At 41.9% G+C, this 22,946-nt stretch overlaps 2 protein-coding genes across 3 annotated transcripts in view; both read left to right on the top strand.

The window, feature by feature from the left end:
• kif13a (kinesin family member 13A) overlaps positions 1-15,322 on the top strand; it is a 36,347-nt gene extending 21,025 nt beyond the window's left edge. The window contains exons 14-40 of the mRNA XM_054621746.1: positions 380-510; positions 790-876; positions 964-1,139; positions 1,917-2,136; positions 2,959-3,121; positions 3,258-3,401; positions 3,489-3,638; positions 4,119-4,283; positions 4,424-4,597; positions 4,722-4,873; positions 4,961-5,093; positions 5,431-5,577; positions 6,144-6,176; positions 7,086-7,185; positions 7,320-7,446; positions 7,538-7,593; positions 7,673-7,797; positions 8,465-8,641; positions 8,753-8,845; positions 8,967-9,119; positions 9,217-9,294; positions 9,395-9,445; positions 9,746-9,833; positions 9,940-10,091; positions 10,984-11,151; positions 12,045-13,221; positions 13,724-15,322. Of these exons, the coding sequence (XP_054477721.1) occupies positions 380-510; positions 790-876; positions 964-1,139; positions 1,917-2,136; positions 2,959-3,121; positions 3,258-3,401; positions 3,489-3,638; positions 4,119-4,283; positions 4,424-4,597; positions 4,722-4,873; positions 4,961-5,093; positions 5,431-5,577; positions 6,144-6,176; positions 7,086-7,185; positions 7,320-7,446; positions 7,538-7,593; positions 7,673-7,797; positions 8,465-8,641; positions 8,753-8,845; positions 8,967-9,119; positions 9,217-9,294; positions 9,395-9,445; positions 9,746-9,833; positions 9,940-10,091; positions 10,984-11,151; positions 12,045-13,221; positions 13,724-13,857 (4,554 nt within the window). The 3' untranslated portion in view covers positions 13,858-15,322. The remainder of the gene's footprint in view (positions 1-379; positions 511-789; positions 877-963; positions 1,140-1,916; positions 2,137-2,958; positions 3,122-3,257; positions 3,402-3,488; positions 3,639-4,118; positions 4,284-4,423; positions 4,598-4,721; positions 4,874-4,960; positions 5,094-5,430; positions 5,578-6,143; positions 6,177-7,085; positions 7,186-7,319; positions 7,447-7,537; positions 7,594-7,672; positions 7,798-8,464; positions 8,642-8,752; positions 8,846-8,966; positions 9,120-9,216; positions 9,295-9,394; positions 9,446-9,745; positions 9,834-9,939; positions 10,092-10,983; positions 11,152-12,044; positions 13,222-13,723) is intronic.
• A 1,534-nt stretch (positions 15,323-16,856) lies between these two features.
• Positions 16,857-21,174, top strand: rbm24b (RNA binding motif protein 24b). Of its 2 annotated transcripts, none has more exons than XM_054621950.1 (4): positions 16,857-17,251; positions 17,540-17,711; positions 17,848-17,902; positions 20,627-21,174. In XM_054621950.1, the coding sequence occupies exons 1-4, from the start codon at positions 17,081-17,083 to the stop codon at positions 20,985-20,987; spliced, it is 759 nt and encodes a 252-aa protein (XP_054477925.1). In that variant the 5' UTR covers positions 16,857-17,080; the 3' UTR covers positions 20,988-21,174. The 2 variants fall into 2 exon arrangements, with proteins under 2 accessions (XP_054477925.1, XP_054477926.1); XM_054621951.1 differs by having other exon boundaries at positions 17,019-17,251; positions 17,540-17,663.
• Positions 21,175-22,946: the final 1,772 nt, after the last annotated feature.

Genomic DNA, 22,946 nt, shown 5'->3' on the forward strand with positions numbered 1-22,946 from the left:
AGGCATTTGAGAAAGCAGCCTGTGCAGCGTACAGAACAACAGGCCTTTGTCTGGGTTCTGCAGGCCGGACTGTTGTATCAGTGTGGAATGACTATGGTTATGTGAAATGGGTTAGTGCGCTGCAGGGTAGGACATCCTCTAGAAGCTGGGATGTTTGTTTAACAACGCCCACTTTGCAATGAGAGAGACACAAGTTGTTTCACTTTGCTTTTTGATTTGCGTTGGTTTTATTCTTGAATTTGAAGTTTGTTCATTACAAAACTCTTGTGCAAATTGGTTCAGTAAACAACATTGTGTAGGTTATGACCTGAGAGTTGGAACAAGTTATTTTCAGATCTGTCATTATAGCTTTCTCAATCTGTCCTCCACCTGTGTGTAGGAGCACACGCGTGTGGGCGCAGACACGTCTCAGGACATCCAGCTCTTTGGGATCGGTATCCAGCCGGAGCACAGCGTCCTGGAGATCTGCCCAGATGGTGATGTCACCCTGATGCCCATAGGGAATGCCAGGTGAGCTGCCATACAACTGCCTCCAACACGCTCTCTATTTCTCTCTGTGTGTCTCTCTGTTGTCTCTCGCCTTCATGGATGACTGGACCTCAGTGTTTCACATGACCTCACTGTACAGGAATCCATGATCTGAGCTCCTCGCTTTGATATAGAGCCATGTCTCCCTCCCACTACAAAAGGATTGTTCCTTCTCAATTAGTTTTCCCTGTTTAAAGATTTAGATTATAATGCCTTCTGGCATCTTCATTATCAGACTTTAATCTCTCTTGTTTTCTACAGGAACTGTGTGAACGGATCAATGATTGATTCTTTGGTGCACCTGTGGCATGGAGACCGTATCTTATGGGGCAACAATCACTTCTTCAGGTATAAAACCTGTCATGGCCACATTTAAAGGTATGAAGATTAATGAAATGAGAACATTACAGATAAGAAATCCCTTTTGCTCTGTAGGATCAATCTTCCAACACGAAAGCGGCGGGACCGTTTAAAGGAGCTGGAGAGAGCTTCCCCCAGAGAGAGCTTTGTCGAGGCAGATGTGGAGACCGCCAGCGAGGCGTCTTCTGAGCAGGACTACAGCTATGAGTTTGCTCAGATGGAGGTCATAATGAAGACTCTGGGGAACAATGGTATGATTAGGATAATCTGTTTTTGCAGTGCATGATGTTTAAGGCTTTCAGGTCACAGCTGTATACAGTATGTGTTACACTTAGGTTTCTGGTCCTTCAGCTTGTTGCAATACTCTGACCAAACACATCTTTTTGAAATACCATCACTCTGATTTGTTTATCTCCTTATTTTGAATATAGAAAAGATCAGCTCTAGTAGTAAAAACCTGGGTGGACCTGGCTCAAAATAATGGTTATATTCTTTCACAATTAATATTTTGATTACACAATATTGTACGAAATAATTAGAGCTAAAATTTCAGAAAATGGTGAAAGTTGGACATCAGAATATCTTTGAGCCCAGGTTGACATCTTGATCTACCATGATATAAAAAAAAAAAGAAGCAGCAAACATTTACTTTCAGAGGACAGAGTCACCAAATATTTGGCATTCGTGGTTGATAAAAGACTAAAATGAATCAAAATAATGCCAACATCAGTGCTCTGGTCTTTTTTTATCTGTCAATCCCAAATATATCGACTAAATAATTGTTAAAACGATTATTCAGTGCTAATATTTTTTAAATTGCCAACAAAACACATTACAATAAGAATTTACTATTAAGACTGTAGCTTCTTGTATAATAATAATAATGTTATATATATTTGTTATCCCATGTGTTGGTTGTTTTTTGTCCTGTTCCTTTACTGAAGAGGCTTTTCTCAGTGCTGATCCTGTTAGTAATAATCTAGATTTGTGTATTTGATGGTGTAACATGTCGTGTCTCGTGTTTTTAGACCCCATGCAGAATGTGGTCCAGGTGCTGGAGAAGCAGTACCTGGAGGAGAAGCGTACGGCTCTGGAGGAGCAGAGAGTGATGTATGAACGCGAGCTGGAGTCGCTACGGCAACAGCTGTCGCCTGAGAAAACGCAGCAACACCACCGCAGCAGCAGCGAGCGACTAGCCTTCCCGATGCACCCAACACACGGCAAGCTGCGACTGTGGACGGAGGAGCGGTTAGTGGAATCTAGTCTGTACACAGGAGGGAGGCTGAGATATGCAGTCATTTTCCTTGTTTTTTTCCTCACTTTTTACAGTCACATGCAATGTTTACAGTATTCACCTTATAGATATACCTAGTTATTTAAATATGTAAAAGCCAATAAAGTTTTTAAGTGATTGAGTCATTTAAATCGTCTCATTCAGATTTTTTACAATGTTGATGTTAGAATGTTTGTTTTCGGGTTGTCCGTACTACATACGTACATACGCTCCATTCTCGTGAATGTGATATCTTAGGAATGCCTTGAGAGAAATCCTTCAAATTTGGCACAAACTTCCACTTGGATACATAAACTTATTAGAATCACTAGGTCACTACGACCTCACAAAACTCAATTTTAGCCATAACTCAATAATTGGTATGCTAATTATGACAATTTCACATAATTGTCAAGTTAGATCAAATGATGAAGTGATGACATTTTGGACAGACATGGATGTAAACTACAACTTGACTGCTTTCCGGATGTTTACTACTTTGAGGCAGCAATTCTTGCTACTAATGTTTTCTTGTCTTTTTATATTTTGCCATTCTTGGTAAACTATAGCTGTGGTTTGAGAGCCACATCTGAGAGTTAACTTAAACATCACATTTCCATTTGTAGTTCAGTCAATCAGTAACTTCCTTCTCAACTCTGTATGTTTTACATTAACTGTTCCTGTAAAAGGGGATTTTGTGCCTATTTAAGTCAACACTGAAGGTACATAACGGGGGCAGGTTGTAATTTTCATGAATGAATGATCTCTGTGTTCTGCTGTCTGTGTTTGTGTGTCAGGGATGAGCTTTTTCGTCAGAGTCTCTCTCGACTCAGGGAGCAGGTCGTGAAAGCTAACACCTTGGTGCGAGAGTCCAACTTTTTGGCAGAGGAGATGAACAAACTGACTGACTATCAGGTCACCCTTCAGATTCCTGCGGCCAACCTGAGCGCCAACCGCAAGGTCAGACCTCTGAACCCCCTGCAATCACACACCACATCCACATCACCTCACCTCGGTACAGATTTTATAATGTCAAGGTGTGAAAATCTGCTGAAATAAAATAAGTGCCTTCATCTGTTAACTTGTTTTTATAAAGCGTGGAGCAATAGTGAGCGAGCCGGCCATTCAGGTTCGAAGAAAAGGAAAGGGGACCCAGGTGTGGACCATTGAGAAGCTAGAAAACAAACTGGTGGATATGAGAGACCACTACAGGGACTGGAAGGAAGGCACAGAGGAGATGGTAAGAACCAGAGGATCAGAAAACTGATAAGTAGAAAAGATAGAAACATTAACTGGATTATTCAGGTGTTTCTTTGTATTTTTTCAGTATAACAAGGCAAACAGTAAGCACTGTGATCCATTTTACGAGGCGCAAGAGAACCATAACCTGATAGGAGTGGCCAACATCTTTCTGGAGTGCCTTTTCCATGATGTCAAACTGCAATATGCAGTCCCCATCATCAGCCAACAAGGAGAGGTAAGGATGCATCAACATATACAGATTAATGCACAGATAAATTAGTTATGGTGCAGCTTTCCAATATTCTTATTAAATCAGGTCTATATGAAAGGATGATGCACATACATTTAAAATGTAGACATTATGGGTGGGCGGGGCAATTTTTCGATTATTATATAGATAATTTGATATAAGACTAGCTATAGTCTTAGATTTGGAATATCCTAATATGGCACGAGTGTTGTCTCTTCTTGTGTTTAAAGGTTGCATATCAATAAAGTGATGTTATTTTCTGAACTTACCAGACTGTTCTAGCTGTTCAATTATTTACCTTTACCCATTTAGTCATTGCATCCACATTACAGATGATTATTAATCAAAAACCTCATTGTGTAAATATTTTGTGCAAACACCAATGGTATTCCTACGATATCGGCTAAATATTGATATTGAGGTATATTGGTAAAAACATGATGTCTCCTTGCTCTGTGTGTACAGGTAGCAGGCAGGTTGCACGTTGAGCTGATGCGAGTCAGTGGAGTCGTACCAGAGCGCCTGTCTGGGGGAGACGACTCGTCAGAGAACTCCAGTGAGAGTAGCTGCTATGAGGTGATGGACACCAACGGGGAGATCGTCCACATATCCAAGAGGCTTACCTGCAGGGTAAAGCCATTTTAAAGTCAATGGACTTTAACATAGATAGCAACTTTTAAATAGTTTGGGGATTGTTTCGCTTGTTTTTGTTTCTGCAGACATTTAACTGGAAGATATTGTTCTAAGACAAACTTGTCTCTTTGCTGCAGGTGCGGATCAGGGAGTCCACAGGTCTGCCACTCAACCTGTCCAACTTTGTCTTCTGTCAGTACACCTTCTGGGAGCACGGTGAGCCCACTGTGGCTCCTCCTATGGTCAGCCCAGACAGACCCTCCCCTCGAAGCCCAGATGCCCAATTCACTGTCCAGTTTGATCACTGCAAGGTACCTGAAAGGGAGCTGCTGGTTGTCTCAACTTAAGGCTGTTAATGCCTTACACTGAAGCATTAGAAATGTAATTTCCTTATAACTTTTTTAACCGTAGTACAAACCTCTTGTCTTTGTGCAGGACTACATTGTGCATGTGACGGATGAGTTTTTGGAGTTTATATCAGAGGGGGCATTGGCCATAGAAGTGTGGGGTCACCGCTGTGCCGGGAACGGACGGTCACTCTGGGAGTTAGACGCACTGGAGGCCAAGACCCAGACGCTCCGGGACAGGTACACGTATCACATGTCACACGCAGACTTTTGTACACACACACAGACATTTCACACCTAACTAACATTGGCTGTTGCTTGTTCTAGGTGGAGTGAGGTGTCTCGCAGGATCGAGTTGGTGATCTCCATCCAGGAGCTGAATGAACAGGGAGAGTACTCATCTGTGGAGCTGCAGCCTGGAAAAGACATCAGCACAGGAGGTGTCTTCCAACTCCGACAGGTCAGAGAAAAACAATGAGCAAGTCTCCCTTTAGGTCAGACAGGCTGCCCTGCATCAAACACACACTTAAAGCTATAGTTGATAAATATAATAAAAATAACTCACTTGCTCACTATATCCTGACAGTAGTACATGAGACAGATAATCTCAAATAATCAGGCAAATGCCATTAAAAGGATATGACAAAAAGTAATTTTCATTAAAGTTACCAACTGTAGCTTCAAGATGATCATGACTAATTATGTAATAATAAACATTCCTGTACATGTTGTACTTTTAGAGTACAGCGCTTGAAACAGCATTGTGATGATGAACTATGGGGGATTTGTCCACACAGGGTCACTCCAGGAGGCTGCAAGTGTGTGTGAAGCCGGTCCAGAACTCAGGTACTCTGCCTCTGCTGGTGGAGGCTTTGCTGTCCGTCTCCATCGGCTGCGTGTCTGCTCGCTCCACCAAACTACAGAGACCACTCGACAGCTACCAGGTCTGTGAAACACACATACAGAAATATTGTTCATATTCTCACATGCAACTCAGATGATAAACTTACTGTATTCCAAAAAATAGGATGATGATTTGTATGTAATTTGATTATGCGTTTTGGGAACAGTATGCTAGTGCCATGCCAGTGATATACAATATTATGCTGATTAAGCCAAATTAGTCCATCTCTGGTTTTGTGCCATGACTGGTCCATCTGGGTAGCTGGCAGTGAGTCTAAAGAAGGCCAATGGAATGCACAAACTCATTAGCGTCCTGTTTGTTCTGTTAACATGCACTGATGTGTCCTGATGTAGAAATTATTTGACAATTTGATAAACTCCTTTTTTAATTTGCCACACTCATCATTACGAGGGTAAATCCTGGGGCTGGTAATAGTTTATAAATACATTCATTATTCAAAAGCATACAAGCATGAACGTAAATTAATCTTTCACATCACTAAAATTCTTAGAAAGTTACATCAGCAGTGAATGGTAGGCAATGAGCTTATGTCAGGGCCTTTTTTCTGGTTCCCCACATTTGACTGAGTGTGTTCTCTCCTGCCAGAGAGAGGAGGAAGACGATATGGATAGTTATCAGGTACCCTTTCAGTCTGCTCCTGCTGCTGCTCCCCCTGTAGCTCACTCTGCAGCATGAAGGAAACCACATTCATCATGTGTTTGCAACTAGGCCTGTTGTTGAGGGCATGTGAGGCAGGAGGCAGAGGGCTGTGCCAACTAAATTAGTGCTTTATTAAAAAGCAGCTGCACATGTGGACGATTGCTGATGCTGTAATTATCAATCACACCAACCAACCAGTCTTTGGCAGCCCTCTATGCAAAACCCAGTTCCACCCATGGCTGAGCTCACAGCCAGCAGTCTGTCTGCCAGGGATCCTGCCCCGCTCTCTCTCTTGCCTTCCCCTTCAGGTTGCTGCACACTAATGCTGCTGTTTGCCTCTCACTACTGAAGAACTGCAGGAAATAATCAGCCTCACAGAATTACCTTGGCATTGCATGACTGCATGATTTACAGTTTTTTGCATGGTGGAAGTGTGCTGACGTCAAATCAAGCGTAATAAGGTTGGCTTATAGGTCTGTTGGTTACTGTGGACATTGTGGTTCCCTCACAGAGTGATCTGGCTGGACTTCCAGGTAGGACTTTGGGTGGCTGTGGCTGCATGTGAGGACATGTTGATGTGTGCACGTAAGAGTGTGTGTGAATGCATGCGTGTGAGTTGCAAAGGGGTTAAAAGGAGGTGTTATGTTTGTGTGTTTGGATAATATGACCATAAATGTTTTTTACAAAAAAAAAATTCACCTTGGAACTTAAATTACCTTTCACTTGGCTTGGCTGGTGGGTGTATTATGGAGCAGTTATGGTACTCCCTCAGACAGATCAGCCCTGTGCACACTCACCTTGCCCTGCTAACACAACACTGAGCCCTGGAGCACATCCTTTTCTTTTCTGAGCCAGCTGGCTCTGACTCCAGTCTCTGCCTGTTTCCAGGAGGAAGATCTCAACTGTGTCCGAGAGCGCTGGTCAGAGGCACTGATCAAACGTAGGGAGTACCTTGATGAACAAATCAAGAAAATCATCAACAAACAAGGTGAGTCCTTGAACATGTGTTACGGCTACCACCAGTTCAAGGACCTGAAGAGTGGCAGCTGCGTGTTATCTGTTTTTTTTTGTGTTTTTGTCCATGTGTTGTGATCAAACCTTTCTCCTCATTTGTGTCATTAGAGAAGTCAGAGGAGGATATTGAGCGCGAGGCTCGACTAGTGGAGCAGTGGGTGGGTCTGACTGAAGAGAGAAATGCAGTGCTGGTACCTGCACCTGGCAGTGGCATCCCTGGAGCTCCTGCAGACTGGTAAAAAACAGAAACACACACCCATGCATGTGTTGGACTCACTTCATTTGCATTCCTTTTTTCACGGTTAATCCTATTCAACCCCTTATAGGACCCCACCTGCAGGAATGGAAGCTCACATCCCTGTACTCTTCCTAGATTTAAATGGTAAATCCTTTATATCAACTGATATTTCAAAGTCTCCTTTCAGGGCTGAACAAACACTAACTGTCTTTCATGCCTCCAGCGGATAATCTGACAGTAAATGAGCAGCTGACCAGCCTACATGCTGCAGGCGTTAACTCTATACTGCCCAAGGAGCATGGGAGCCAGTTCTTTTACTTGCCCATCATCAGGCACAGTGATGAGCAGGTAATCAATGCTTTCTGTTTTACTGCCCTCCTGTGGCCAAAAAGGGAACTCTAGGATCAAACACAAGTACAAATACAGGACCACCATGTCATCCTTTGCTTATAAAGCTGAGTGACACTGTGTAAAATAAAAAGTGTTGGGTTTTCCATTGCTTCTACTAGTTGTGTGTTGGGTATTTTTGTAAAAATACATGTCTGTTTCATATCAACTCTTTGAAGAATTTTGCTGATTTTACTACTTTAGTTGATGCTAGATGTTCTTTTTTTCTCCGATAATCATACACAGACAAGAGCACTTTAGGACAACATATTTTTTCTATAATTATGTGCATAATTGAACAATTACATAGTCATGTAATTGCACAGCATCATGCGTGAAAACCAGGATTTAAAAGAAAAGTCATCCCAATTTCTTCATTTTGTCTTTGATGTTGAGCAGCAGCTCTAACCATGCAGTAATTACCGCCCTCTTTACTGTTCTTAAGTTCTCATGAGATAGCAATTTTTCTGCTCACTAGCAAACTGCTGCAAACACCAAAGCTACAGCCGAGCTACAAGACTGTAGTTAATGTTTTTCTATATGCAGGCACAGCCGACTGGCACAGATTCCCTTTCTGTAGACGATTGTGGAGCTACAATAATAAAACCCAACTCTTCCAATTCCCCAGGTGTCGGCAGTGTGTTCCTGGGACTCATCCATCCACGATTCTGTGCACCTCAACCGCATCACGTCTCCTAACGAACGCATTTATCTGATAATCAAGGCCACTGTGCAGCTCAGCCACCCTGCCTCCATGGAGCTGGTGCTCCGCAAGAGGATCGCTGTCAACATCTACAACAAACAGGTTAATACAAGAGGGATCAGATTTGATCAGAGGGGGTCGGTCCACAGCAGAGGTGATTTTTCGCAGCAATGGATTGGGTTTTGATGATCAACATAGTTTTGTTTCCTACAGAGTTTCACTCAGAGTCTCAAGAGAAGAATGTCCCTAAAGAATGCGCTTTATTCCTGTGGTGTGACTTATGAGATTGTTTCCAACATACCAAAGGTACAACTTGTTCATTCTACAGCCGTATCAAACAATCAATGCTTTCAGAACATGTGACGATTATCCAGTTTGGTGTTTATTGTCTACAGCCCTTTGTAAGTTCCTTCTCTTTCCTTCCCAGGCCTCAGAGGAGCCAGAGGAAAGGGAAACCTTGGCCCTCATGGCTGCTCGTGCAGACAGCGAGCAGACTCAGGATGGAGAAACCTACATAGAGAAGTACACCCGCGGAGTTCTGGAAGTGGAGAACATCCTCAGCCTGGAGAGGCTACGACAGGTATTTAACACAGTAGCACACTGACATACTGAAACACTAATAACGTGATTTGTTTGACATGTAAAGATGCACCTGTCTTGTTTTTTTTTTCCTGAAGGCTGTCACAGTGAAGGAAGCGCTCACTACCAAGGGACGACACCTGAAAAGGAGTATCAGCACACCAAATGTACAGCATGTAATGAATACATTACTCACTGCACTGCCCACAGAACCATATGGACATAATTGTTATTGAATAATCTGATGCTGATAACATGATGTCTCTTTCTCTTCAGTCTTCATGTAGTAAAACAGACCTGACTGGTTGTGAGGATGAAGACTGCAAGGTGGGTCAGGTGTGCCTTCAAAACACGTATTTCACAAAACTTTAATATTGGATTACAATTAGCTTGTATTGGCTGCAATAGTCTTTTCAAAATGCTGAGCTTTTCTCTGAGCTAAATGTTGCTTGTCGTAATTGTCCCTTTGATGATAAAAATCAGACAAGGTTTTACAAGGAACTTCTCCTTCATTTACACTTAAGGTCTCCTCAAGAGCCCTGAGCGTGAAGACATTTAAGTCTTTTAAATGCAAATCTACTTTTACCTCACAAAACTTCCTAATTAAACCTGTGTATTATTGTCTAGAGCCACTGTGATCAAGTTGACAACCCCAACTGCAATCCCCCGGAGGGCTCGCTTTGTACTACACCCATCAAAAGCAAGGAGAATCCAGGTAAACTACAGAAACAGCAAATGTGCAGACGCTGCATTTCTTGTGGTCAATATTTTTCTGTGTTGCTAAAATATAAATGGGTTACCACTGGGATGTTGTCACACAGGTTTGGTTCCAGAGAGCCCTACGTTCTTCAACTCCAGCCCCTTCAAAGTCCTCTCCCCTCAGCCGCCCAAGTTCCTCAAGTCCCTGCTGCCTGTTAAAGAGGGGAACAAGGTGAAGAAAGTTCTGGAGGCCCGGCCGCTGCTGGGACAAGAGGTAAGGAGGATGAATTCACTCTATTTCAAGAGGGGAGTATTAATGTCTGTTTTTGCCGTGTTGTCCTCACATTTCCTTATTTTGTTTTACATTTTACCATGTCACTTATCAAGTCAAGTTACATTTCAATAACATGATGCACCAATTGACATTGAGAACGATTACTAATTGCCCAAAGCTGCCTGATGATTGTGAAAATGGCTTTGCTGTTGTGTGACTGGCAAAAAAAAAAACATGATGGCACCACCCACTGTGTTTATGTCACTGAATTGAAAATAAAGAGCCTGACTCACAGGAGCATGACTTTAACAGGGGAGAGCCACAGTGCTAAATTTGACAAAGCTAAGTTTCATGTCAGATTTTGTATGTGATAATTGGAACCTGATAGTTTGTGGCTGTTCCAACCATTTAAACTAACCTTACATATTTTTTTTTCCATCCGTGCTTGAAGTGGACTTAAAGAGGCGTTGGTACTTTACAGATCAGTCCATGTCAGGGATGCTGTGGTTGAGAGCCAGAGGTATCTTGCTAGCAGCAAATGGTTCAGTTAGCAGCAGGATTATATAACATGCCTAGAGATGAACATACATAGCTGCAGTCTGGATAAAAAAAAGTCTTCGATATGATATTCAAATATAGCAGGAGCTTAGATATTTGCTACAGGCTATAATAGTGTATGTATATGGGGCAATAAGAGTAAAGAGCCTGCAAATATATATCACAAGAAGTTGTGGCCCAGTCAACAGTACAGTTTGGTTCGCTTAGGACACTTCAAGCACTGTTTTTTGTGAAATATCAAACTGCATGGCACTAACTGTGTAACTGGCCTGCCCAGCTCCATGCATGCTGTGTGTGTGTGTGTGTGTGAAGTGTTGTTCTGAACCATCCGCAGAGCATGCGCTCATGTGTGGACAGCCCTGCACTGCTCCCCCCTCCCTGCCCCTGGCACCGGCCCAGGGCAGGCAGCGAGGGCCACTGCAAGCCTTCCACCTCCACCTGCACCTCCACCTCCACCACTCCCACCAGCAGACAGCTCAGCCACACACTGCCACACACTGCTGTAAGTGCTACACACACCAGCTCACACTGCTCTGAGGGTTACTGTAAGAGTTTCACACACACACACACACTTACATCCCCCCAAGACACTGACATGACACACGCTCACACTGTTGTAGGTATCGCACTTAGACGCATACACACTGCCACACGTTTCAGGTTTACACATGAACACTTTTCCAACCAGTCTTTGTTCTGGTGACGGTACATATGAAGGGGTAGGATTTACATTGAAGTTTAAATACTTTTGGCAACAAACATCTTTGTTTACAAGTTGCAACAGTAAGTAAGTAAAGAATACAAAGTAAAAAATGTATTCTTGGTCATCTGATTATGGTCTTATTCGCACAGAATCGGATCAAAGCCACTCTAGTCTTTGTATTTCACATTGTAGTGCCACTCTTTGATTGTATTTTTTTTAGTCTTGGCTAGTATTGATGATGAAACCCCTCCTGCTCCAAACACTGGACTTGCCGCATTGTGTCCATATACATTTGTCCTGATAGAGAGAAGAGGAAACAAATGCTGCGTCTGAAATGGCATATTATGCACTACATACCCAATATGTGTATGATCGTTCAGCATGTGTGAATAAACACACATTTATTGATATATACATATCTAAAGCCCAAAAGCACCAGTGCCTTGAGACCAGTGTGTAAACCACACATGAGTACAGTAGCAAACACCTTAGAGCAATTTTCAGAAAACATGAAAACATGCTACATTATTCATACAGTATGTGCATGTTCCATTATTACATTTTTCACCATTTTTCATTCCATTCACTTCACAAAGAGTGTTTGTATAAGCTAATGCTCCATACAGGCTATATCTGACATCATGTCTGGTGGGATGTATCTTTTGTCCTACTGCTGTTGTTTTGATCAGCAGGACTCTGAGGACGAGGAGGCGTACGTGGACATGACTCTAAATCTCGACCAGGGCCCTCAGGACCACAACAGCTTCCGGCCTTACATCCCAGAGGACTTTGCAAACTTTGAGATCTACAATGCCAGTCTGGAGAACCAGGAGGGGTTTTTATCCTCCCGGTCTGACTTGAAGGGAAGCCGATGTGGAGGCGGGAGTGGAGAGAGAGAGGTGCCTCGAAGCCCTACGGCCAGCAGTTGCACTAGTGGCTACTTTTCACACAGCGCCTCCAACGCTACACTGTCTGACATGCCTTTCAGTGCCAGCGAGAGCTCTGACCACCTCAGCTGCACCTCCAGAGACGCCTACGACCCTCTCGGCTGCCCTGCTGGAAGAGGCTGCACACAAACCAAAAGTGTTTCTGCGGGGAGTGAGACCCAGCCGCCTCTCCTCTCAGCAGGCAGGGTTCAGGAGGTGCCCACCCACTCTGCCTCCTCGCCTGTCAGTATTCCTAATCCCAGAGACGAGCAGCAAACATGCCCTCTGCCGCACAACTGTGTTCTCACTGCCAGCCAGGAGTTCACTGACTTTAAAAGTGCTGATGATAGTGGCGGAGATAGTGATTTAGCACATTTTACAAGCGGATGGGAGCATGAAGGTTTGGACAAAGAAACATGTGACACTGGCAATCAACACTCCTCTGATGTGTCTGGTATTATTAACACATCTGCTACTGAAGACAATTCAACTGCTTCATGCAATTGTCCGAATAATGCAGGCTCCGTTTGTGTAGCTGTGTCCTGCCCCAACACACCTGTAGTTTGCACTTCAGCCAGAGCCCCAGTATCTGTGACTGACAAAGTCCCAGCTCCATCTACAGCAGCACCAACCCCAGTCGCACCTTTATCTACAGCCCCATCCTCTGCCCCGAGTCTGCGATCAGGAGGAGAACCTCCAATGGAGGAGCCGGCCCAGGGAGATCTGCCCCACGGGAGTCCCTGTCCCAGCCCAAACCCCAGCAGTGCAGAGCCTTCAGGAGATTCCAGTGGAGATGAGAGCACCCCTGTAGCTCAGCTTCCTGACTGGATGGCACCAGGGGAGCAGGTGTGGGTGGGGAAGAGGAGAGGAACAGTCCACTATGTCGGAGGGGTGGAGTTTGCTAAGGGGATCTGGATTGGTGTGAAGCTTGACATGGCAGTGGGTAAGTCCTCTTCAAAACTTTGTCAAACCGCCCCCAACTTTCTGTTAGTAGAGCCTGACAAATACATATATATATATATATATATATATATAAATATATAATTGGATGATTTTAGCTTGATATATGTTGAGGTAATTTAGAAATGGTGTCGTCATCACATAGTGTGTCCACCAGAGCGCGCAACTTAGAACATATCTTGGTCACACTTTTCTGATATCTAAATTAAAGGGAACCTCGTAAAATAAAAGTTATCATGTGAAAAAAAACAATAGTAACCAAAATATTATCAGACTTCAATACCAGCATGACAAGCTAAACCCATAATGGGGCAGAGTGAGTGTGGGCAACCAATTCCAGGGTATCACCCTCAAAACTCCAGTATTGCTCAGGCTGATTTGCCCAGGCTGATTTCTTTGTGTTGTATGAGAGGTCCAACATGTGATATAGTATAAAGGTTATAAACAATCATTCTACATATCTATAATGATTGATCTTCCTACAGGTAAACACAACGGGACTGTCCAGGGCAGAGTGTACTTCCGCTGCCCCCCAGGTCACGGAGTATTTGTGAAGCCATCTCGTCTCACCAGAGGACAGCCCTGCATGGACACAGAACCCCAGACTCTGATCAGATAGGACCCAAAGAAAGACCTGCTTTCTGAGGAAAGGCAGGGACAGGAGGGTGCTCCTCAGATCCAGCGCCTATGGGTGACCCGCAGGCTGACTTCAGCGTGGCTCCTCTACTTGGGATGGAGATGCTGGTGTATTCTGTGGGAGTGTCTGCTTTCCAAAAGCATATCTGACCTGTGCATTTAATGAAGGTATATTCTAATTACTGTTCACTGAAAATTCACTATGCACATATCTGAGTTTTCTATAAGGGGATATTTTTGATAGAGAACTTAAATATTACCAACATACATTTTCTTACATTGGTTATTGAACATTATAAATAATATTTTTGTAAGACAATGCATCCTCCCTGAGGCTCATGGTGGAGTAATCTGGGATATGAAGATTAAGAATGTACTACTGTTTATAAACATTGATATTTACATCAATATGATCTGTCAGGGGTAACCAAAGAACTACGGTTCCATATCTGCTGTTAGAAGTAATAGTTTTTTTTTTCTAATGCGTGTATGTGGAGTTAAACACTATATATCTATGTGTCCAAGTATGCTTAGTACCATATCTCTAGGAGTAATGCCACATACCCTGAACAGAAGACAAATCTGCTAAACCTGAGTTGCTTTCAGCGTTTGACTGCAGTTGTATCATGTTAAATTATCCTGTTGAAGTACTGTAACACTGTGGAGGAAATAATCCCCATCCAGCATGAGACTGTTGCTGTTTGTATGCTTGCACTGGAAAGGATTCTTGGAGAGTTCGCCGACCGTCTTCCATATTGGACTGATGAGATGTTCTCTAACTGAAGTGACTGAGAAACCATGTGGCATGACTTTAATCGGGGGAGAAAAAGCAGCTGGGCTGTGTTGAAGGCCTGGATGTACTGATGCCTTAAAGCCCTGTTTCCGTAAAGGCAGGCACATAAACCCCAGACTGCTCACTGAACGACATAACAAGTTCACTGAGTTTTAAACTAACTAACTGTATGGACCTGAAACCTGTGTATGTATATTATGAGGCCCAGAGGCATTTAAAATGCCACCCAGTCTTGCTGACTGACTGAATACCTTTTTAACTGATTGTCCATCTGCATTTTATATGTAAGCTGATATATAACACTACATGTTAGAAGGTACTCAATAATGCATTTTATTAAAAGGAGGATTGGATGAATGGGTGATGGACGATATCAGGTTACAGAAGACAGAGCAAAAGTAGTTTAGTTATGAAGAAGAGCTCTCTTTTGAACTTCTATTTTTATGGACGTGGTGAACTGTGGAACTGACTAGTTATATACCCAAAATGTAATTTCAAGAAAATGAAACAAACCCAAGACCTTACTTTAAAGAAGAGAACAAAGCTGCTCTCCCTCATAAGGAGTTGTAAATATAAATGTATTTGATCATAGTATTTACACTATTATAATGTACAGAATTGTATTTATAAGGTATCGCAAACTGTTTGAATTGGTACAAAATGTTCGAGAATAGAACATTTACAATCAGCGAACTGTGTGACTCTTCATTTGTCTCATTCAAGCTCACCGTGTTTGCATATTTTAGTGTTTTTTTCTGTCTCACTGACAAACATGTTTCCAGTACATGACTAATTACTCTTAAATATAAATGCAATAATAGTTTTGCATTCATTCACAGTGATTTAAATGGAAGTTTCTTTTTAAATGTTCAGAGTTGTATTCTGAAATCCTTTCGAAGTTTGGTGTGATAGTGCACGAGCGCAGCATATCTATCAGTCATTTTAGTTCCTGTCTTTTCTTGTGGTGCAGTGTATCTAAAAAATGCAGGAAATGCCCTTTGCCCTACAGGGACCTTATTAATCAGTCCATAGCTAAAGTATTAAAAAGAGTAAATAGATCTGCAGTGGATTTTACTGTTGATGATCTTTGATTATTTGCTCGTACATCCTCGCAAAACAACAATTTTATATAAGTAGCTAAAAATATCCTACATTTAATACTTTTATATAACAGATTGTGTTTTATAACCAAATGCTCAAAAATTCCCCAAAAAAGTGTTGCTAAAATCTCTCCTGTCAACAGCAGTTTTATGTTCTCTTGAACGTGACGTCCTGTCAGTGACTGATGTAAAGGTAAACAACACAAACATGTCAACATGTTGTCCCCTATGAATAATGCATGAGTCATGTCACTAAAATTAAAGCCTGCTAGTGTTTCAAATCTTGACCCACTATTAGAAGGGCCAATCAAACACTGCCACAATGCATGGGCCTTCCAAGTTGTCTCATATTCAGGCCAGTGTTGCACAAGATGTCACATTTGAGTTAGCTTAATTATAGTGCCCCCATGGGGTCAACTGATGTATTTTCTTTTCAAAACTTGTGCTACATTACAAAGATGAATATTCATGTGTCAGCGCTGGGTGGACAACTTGATCCATAGCAACGTCTCGGCTACAGATACTGCTGTACTGCTGGACTGTGGTTACTATGGGGACACTGAAGTTTTGTTCTTCTTGGGGCATTTGTGGGTTGATATTGTGGAATTGAAAAACAAATGCAATGTGAGTATTTTAAACTTTTACATTTGACCTCTTTCAGATCATAACATGAGGACTCAACATAATTTAATTTCTGTCAGTGTGGGGCTTTGAAACAGTGTTTAGACCCTTGTGTTCAAATCAACCCTTTTATCAGGGGGTCAGGGGCTTGACCTGAGGGGTTTATATGAGTTCCATATTGTAAAATCCTGATTTAGCCCTGGCAGTGATGAGCAACTTGCATGCTTTTACACTGATGTTTAAAACAAGTATCCTACACATACCTGACAAAGCAGATCAATCTAGTTTAAAGCCTAAAAGTCTTCCTCAATGCTTGCTTTGACCAACATCTTTTTCTCTGTGATGGCAACCAACTTTATTAGGAAAACTTAGTTGAGTTTTAATGTTCTTACTTTGCACAGTGTGTCCTTGCCACTGTTTTAGCAGCTGTGCGCCAGTAGGCAGCCTGAGCACAGGGTGGAGGTCTGGATCTGGGTGGAGTTAAGTAGGCTATCTGTGTCACACACTGACAACTGGGAAACCTCCTGCACCGAGCTAACAGGTGTCCTCCTCCTCCTCCTCCTCCTCCTCCTCCAGAGCCACAGTCACAGCACCGGGGGGCTTCAGAGTCTCTCCCTCCTCTGATGTGAACGCTGCTCTTTACTTTATCAGACCTTCTACCTTCCAGGAAACCGCTTCACACAAATCTACAAATGATGCACTCGGCACAGAAAGACACCACGTTCACCAAGATCTTTGTGGGAGGTCTTCCTTACCACACGACGGACTCCAGCCTCAGGAAATACTTCGAGGTGTTTGGAGACATCGAGGAGGCTGTGGTCATCACCGACCGGCAGACGGGCAAGTCCAGAGGTTATGGATTTGTAAGTAGAAAGTTTGTATTTTTTTTTTTTAAGTTTCTTGCACACCTGCACAGTCGGGGATAATTGATCCAGTGTCGTCACCTGTAGGCTGACGTATCGGTGACTGCTTCCTGTTCTGTGTGCCAGCTGGGTTAGAAATAGGACATTGTAGCAGAACCCTTAGTCACCTTGTAAAATATGAACAGACCTGTTGATGGACAAATTGAAAACAAATTGTTTTGCAACCTTATCACTGTGACAAAGACATCTCCATTAGGTCAATGGGAAAAATGTGCTGTTTCACTCCAGGTGACCATGGCAGACCGGACCTCGGCTGACCGAGCCTGCAAGGACCCCAACCCCATAATAGATGGCAGGAAAGCCAATGTGAACCTGGCCTACCTGGGGGCCAAGCCAAGGGTCATACAGCCAGGTGAGGGACTGGACCACAGCTTTCTTTCCCAACTTCAAGATAATCAAGGTGGCATACAAAGACAGTATTTTCTCTTGTAAATTATTGGCAATACTGTAAAGGATCAGTGAAAATGATCTCCATTGTAATAGAAAGGTGTCCGTTCTTCACTATAAACTATAACGACTGTCTGTTTTCATTGTAGGATTTGCATTTGGCATGCCTCAGATCCATCCAGCATTCATCCAAAGGCCTTACGGGTATGTTAAGCTGCAGAAATTTAATTTCCTTCACAAAATACGTCTGTCTGAAAGTAAGGAAACCTGCTATATTCTTTTAAGATGTTAATTAAGTGTTTTTTTTTTTGTTGTAAAAATGTAATTTATCATTGCCTCCACCTATTAAATCCTGAACGAGGACATGTGAGTGGTGAATGTGTGCTCCTCTGCTTGGTGTTGTCTGTGAAGGAAGTAAACATTTGTCCCCAGCCAATACAGGACTTGACTTCATGTTGTCTATCTCTCTCTGATCTGACAGGGTCGGTAACGGTTAAAATAGCTGATGAAGGGACATGATGATTTGAGGAATAGCTGAGGCTGCCTTGGGCAGAGCGCTAAAGTGTTACCTGTATACTCTGACATACAAACGAACTGAAATGGTGACTAGATGCATGGAAGTCTTCTGTTTTTTTCCCCCCAGTTTTCCATAGTACATAGATTGGTGTGTGCCTTGTTTTCAGTATGATGTGGTGTTCAGCTTAACTGTGTGCTCATTTCTACTTGCAGTGGGGAAGGTGGGGGGGATGGAGGAGGTTTTTTGTGCAGACTTTGTGAGTTTTGATAGGGAGATCTGCAACGGGGCGTTGCTTTGTTTCCCTTTTTTAATAATTGATTTGTGCTTTAGCCTGTGGTTTATTTTCTTTTCCCAGTTTCTTGTTAACATTACGTTGATAGTGTTTTGTTGTCGAATGGGGGCTGATGATCATTCACAGTGTTAATTTCAAAATCGATCCCCCGCAACAAAACAAACACTGGCTTGCATGTGGGAGTTTTTTTTCTGTTATCTTACCCATTATGCTGTGTTTTTTTTCTCTTTATTAACCCATTGCTTTCACTTGTAGCTTATATCTACAGGTATATGCTACTGAGTATACTTTTTTTACTTTACATTACTCTCACTACTCCAGCGGTGGTCATTAAACACATCATAATAATCACAATAGGAAAGAACAGAAGAATATGTTTAATTGCCCCCATTTGGTACTTTATTAGCATGGCTCAAGTTATTTAAAATAACTTAATTTAAAAGGTCAAAACTTTAAATATAAACTGGATTACTATCTTTTTTTTAAAAATTGATCTTAACTAACTTTTCATGTGATTATGTCTTCATTATTTAGCTTTGCAGTGAACTTAAATGTTCACGGCACTAAAGGTTGGAGACAGAGATCTTAGTTGGTCTCTTAGGCAGCAGCTGTTGGCTACAGTGATCTCCACGGCCTCTCAAATTCAGATGGAAAATAGGAGTCACTCAGCAGCGCTGTTAATAATGTATGGCACAGACGGGGCCGCTCGGCTGTGGACAACAGGTGGGCCGAGCCATGTGCCCATGAAGCCTTTTGGTTATGTGCTGGGGATTACCCATGTGTCCTGGTGATTTACAAAGCACCTTTATTTAGCGCTTGACGTGCAGTACCACAAAATGTTCCTCCCATCTCTTTCAATAGTGATGGCTTAAGTCAGCTGTTCCCTTTTAGTTCTTGAACCTGTTGATTAATAAAACAAGGTCATAACCCAAATAAAGGGAACCAGCATGTTGGTTCCTGTCTTGTCAAGTTGGAAACTATACATATTATTAGTATATTTGTCATGTTTAATACAATCATTTGGACATTTTCTGTGATCATTATGCTGAGTACAAAACATATAGCTCTTGTTTAAAGCAGTGGATCTAGCATCCCGCTTTGTAACAAAAGCACCTCTTTTTGATTAGCCAGGACAAAATAAAAAATAAAAAATCAGGAAAGTCCCTGAGACAGTAGGGCGTCGAGTGCCCTGCCATGTGTTACTGAGGAGAAGATCAGCTTGTCCTTTGGAGATGACAAGGGGAGCAAAAATAGCATGCTTTCAGCCTCCCTTGTCAGTCAAGTTGGCGTGTGTATGTTTGTGTGGGGGTGTATGTCTGTAAGAGGGGGAGGGGAGCTTGTCTATGGCCAGATATAACAGTTTCACACCTGCTCCTCAATATATTTACAGAGGGTGACTTTAACACAACTTTAAAGTGGGGCTCATATTTACCCAGATACCAGGCTTGTATTTATCCATTTATACCCTGCCTGGTCTATATACAGAATATTGCTCTTCTAACGGAGAGCTCACATCTAATCTAGTCTTACACCATTTGACCTTTTGAAATAGTAAAATGAATTAATTTTTCAAGTAAATAAACACAACAGGAACCTAATACAACCAAGCACCCTCTTGATAAGACACCATACTGTATCATTAATTCATCAGCTAAATTGCAATTTATTCTATTGTAATGAGGATCTATTAACATGTGTGAGCATGCCTGTCTGTGTGGTGTTGGTGTGACCGTATGTGGATAGAATAGTGTCCACTTCCCTCCTGATATGTTGTGGTGTTGTGCGATAAGCTCGCATTTTGTCAAACACCGTTTTCAGTGGAACATTGGGTGCAGAACTGGGCTGTGTCTTCTTTTAATGCCTTACTGTGTTTCAGATTCAGGTGCTTTTTGAAATTAAAAGCTGCGCTTGTGTTTCTTTGTGGTTTTGCTGCTTTTCTTAACTTTTTTCATTTCTAGGTAGGGTTTTTCAGTTGTTAATGAATGGATTTGCTGTGTTCTGAGGACTGGATTGACGTTTTTGAGGCGCCTGCTTTCAGTTTTCCAGAATTTAGTTTCAGAATAAGAAAAATGACAGGCTGTGGCTTTGCTTTGACCCTGTGTGTCTTTGTGTCCTACAGAGTCCCTGCACACTACGTCTACCCTCAGGCCTTTGTCCAACCCAGCATGATGATCCCTCATGTACAACCTTCTGCTGCTACAGCAACAGCTGCTGCTGCCACTTCCCCATACCTTGACTATACTGGAGCGGCGTATGCGCAGTACTCTGCAGCCGCTGCCACCGCTGCTGCCGCTGCTGCTGCATATGAGCAGTATCCATACGCAGCTTCACCAGCACCAACAAGCTACATGACTACAGCAGGGTATGGATACGCTGTCCAGCAGCCACTCGCCAGTGCTGCAACCCCAGGAGCTGCCGCTGCTGCTGCCGCCTTCAGCCAGTACCAACCTCAGCAGCTCCAGACAGATCGCATGCAGTGAAACCATGTAAACTGCCTTACAGGAGGAAAGCAGGGGAGGTCACATCCTCCCATGAAGAGGGCAAAGTTATGAGGGGGAAGATGATAGTTGTCACACCCAGGTTTTAAGTTAACAGTCCTTCTACCAAAGAGCCTGCAGAAAATCAGCAAAAAATGTGGAGAAAAGTGAGGGATTACTGTTTATTTTATTCAAATGAGATCAGTATTTTGTCACTGTTGAACATGTATGAATATTTAATATTTATTCAGCAGGAAAATATTTAATGTTAACTGAAGAAGACTCGCGCAACCATTGCTGAATTTTGTATATATGTTGCAGTGGAACTTGTGTACAATTTCCAAGTGCATTCACGTCTTATGATCAGGTTTCTTCCTCACTTCTTTGAAAACAAACCAAAACACTTACATACATATGAAAACAGAATGCTAGGTCATCATGCAGTTTTCAGTATTTCATAGTTTTGGACCAGTATTTTGTTGGTAAAGCTATGCAGACATTGATATAGAAATTGGTGTTTTGTTAGTATTGTTCTCTTTTTTTTAAATAACTGTTTGGAGTGAGATAGATTAGACACTGTCAACTGTTTCCCTAAAAATGTATTTTCATGCTAGTTTGTAAGACAAAATGTCAGCTGAAGCTGGTAAAAGCACTCTCTTTTCTTCCCCTTAAATTGCACCTCAAGTAAACTCAGCATAAGGGAAGAAACATTGTTGAATGTGAATCTTTCATTTTGACAAAATGTTTCATAATGTGCCTTTTAAATTATGCTATTTATGTATTTATTTTGGAGCCTTACAGTAATAAACCCTTTATTTTTTGTCCATGTGTTAGTATGAAGCCTACTATAGAACATATCCACATGTGCTGCTGCATAATGATTAAGACCATGTGATGGATGTTTGAAGTTGGCTTAACAAAGTGATACACTGTGTATAAAGAACAAAAAAGATGAGTGGAAAGGTAGCAATAAGTCCAACGCATTTTCTGTAGATCTAATGTTGTCTCAAATAGATTCTTAATTCTTTAATGTCCCTTTTTATACTTGACCAGTTTGATAAAGGACAGCGTGAGAACTGTTAACTTTTTAAAATTTTTACATTTGATGTCATTAGACATTAAATGTTTTCTAATGCAAGGACGTCACCTGTTTCACCTTGCATTTTGAAATGCATGACTCAAAAATAATGCAAACGTTTAATATGTGAAATAAAAGGAAATTAACCTTCAACTCTTTTATTCTTGTGTTCTGTGAAATATCGTTTTTGCTCATAGCCCATAATTTTGGGGGAAAATCATGTTGTGATGGTCTCAGTTGTAAAATAAAAATATGTAACAGATGGCCAAATAATGCATGTATACATCAAAACAACTGCCTTTAGTGTTTAGTTACTGTGTTGTCTGTGTGCAGTAGGGCAGTTAAGAGTAGTCATTAATAACAATAGAATATGAACCATAGCTATTATTTGTTGGTCATATAATCTGTTTGACTTTAATTGACATCTCTGAGGAGGAAATAGTCTAATAGTCAGAATAATTCCAAGATAGAAACCACCGAAGTAACCCAATGGGCAAGATATGCATCCGGGAAGACCTGTGTCACTAACTTATAATGGATTACAAATGTTTTGGTAATTGATGTACACCTGAAACATTAGTGCAGAATTTGATGCTTCTCTCTGTTTACATTTTAAATCAACTTTTGCGTTACATTAATCCAGCCTACTGTGACTCCAAAATAGTAAGTAGGTGAAGTCCCTCTCCGCACATTACAACCATTAGATGAAAAGAAGCTGTTTGCCAGATTCCTTAATGCTGAAATGAAAAATATCAAACACCTCAAAATAACCTAAACTGTTTTCAATATTTCTAGAACCTACAAATTATGATATAGTATGTTTAAAAAATATAAATTGATACTGCGCTATATTGGCTCTTCTGTGGTTGAGCGGACCCGAAACA

This window comes from Anoplopoma fimbria, chromosome 20 (genome assembly GCF_027596085.1).
Source record: "Anoplopoma fimbria isolate UVic2021 breed Golden Eagle Sablefish chromosome 20, Afim_UVic_2022, whole genome shotgun sequence".
Lineage (NCBI taxonomy): Eukaryota > Metazoa > Chordata > Actinopteri > Perciformes > Anoplopomatidae > Anoplopoma > Anoplopoma fimbria.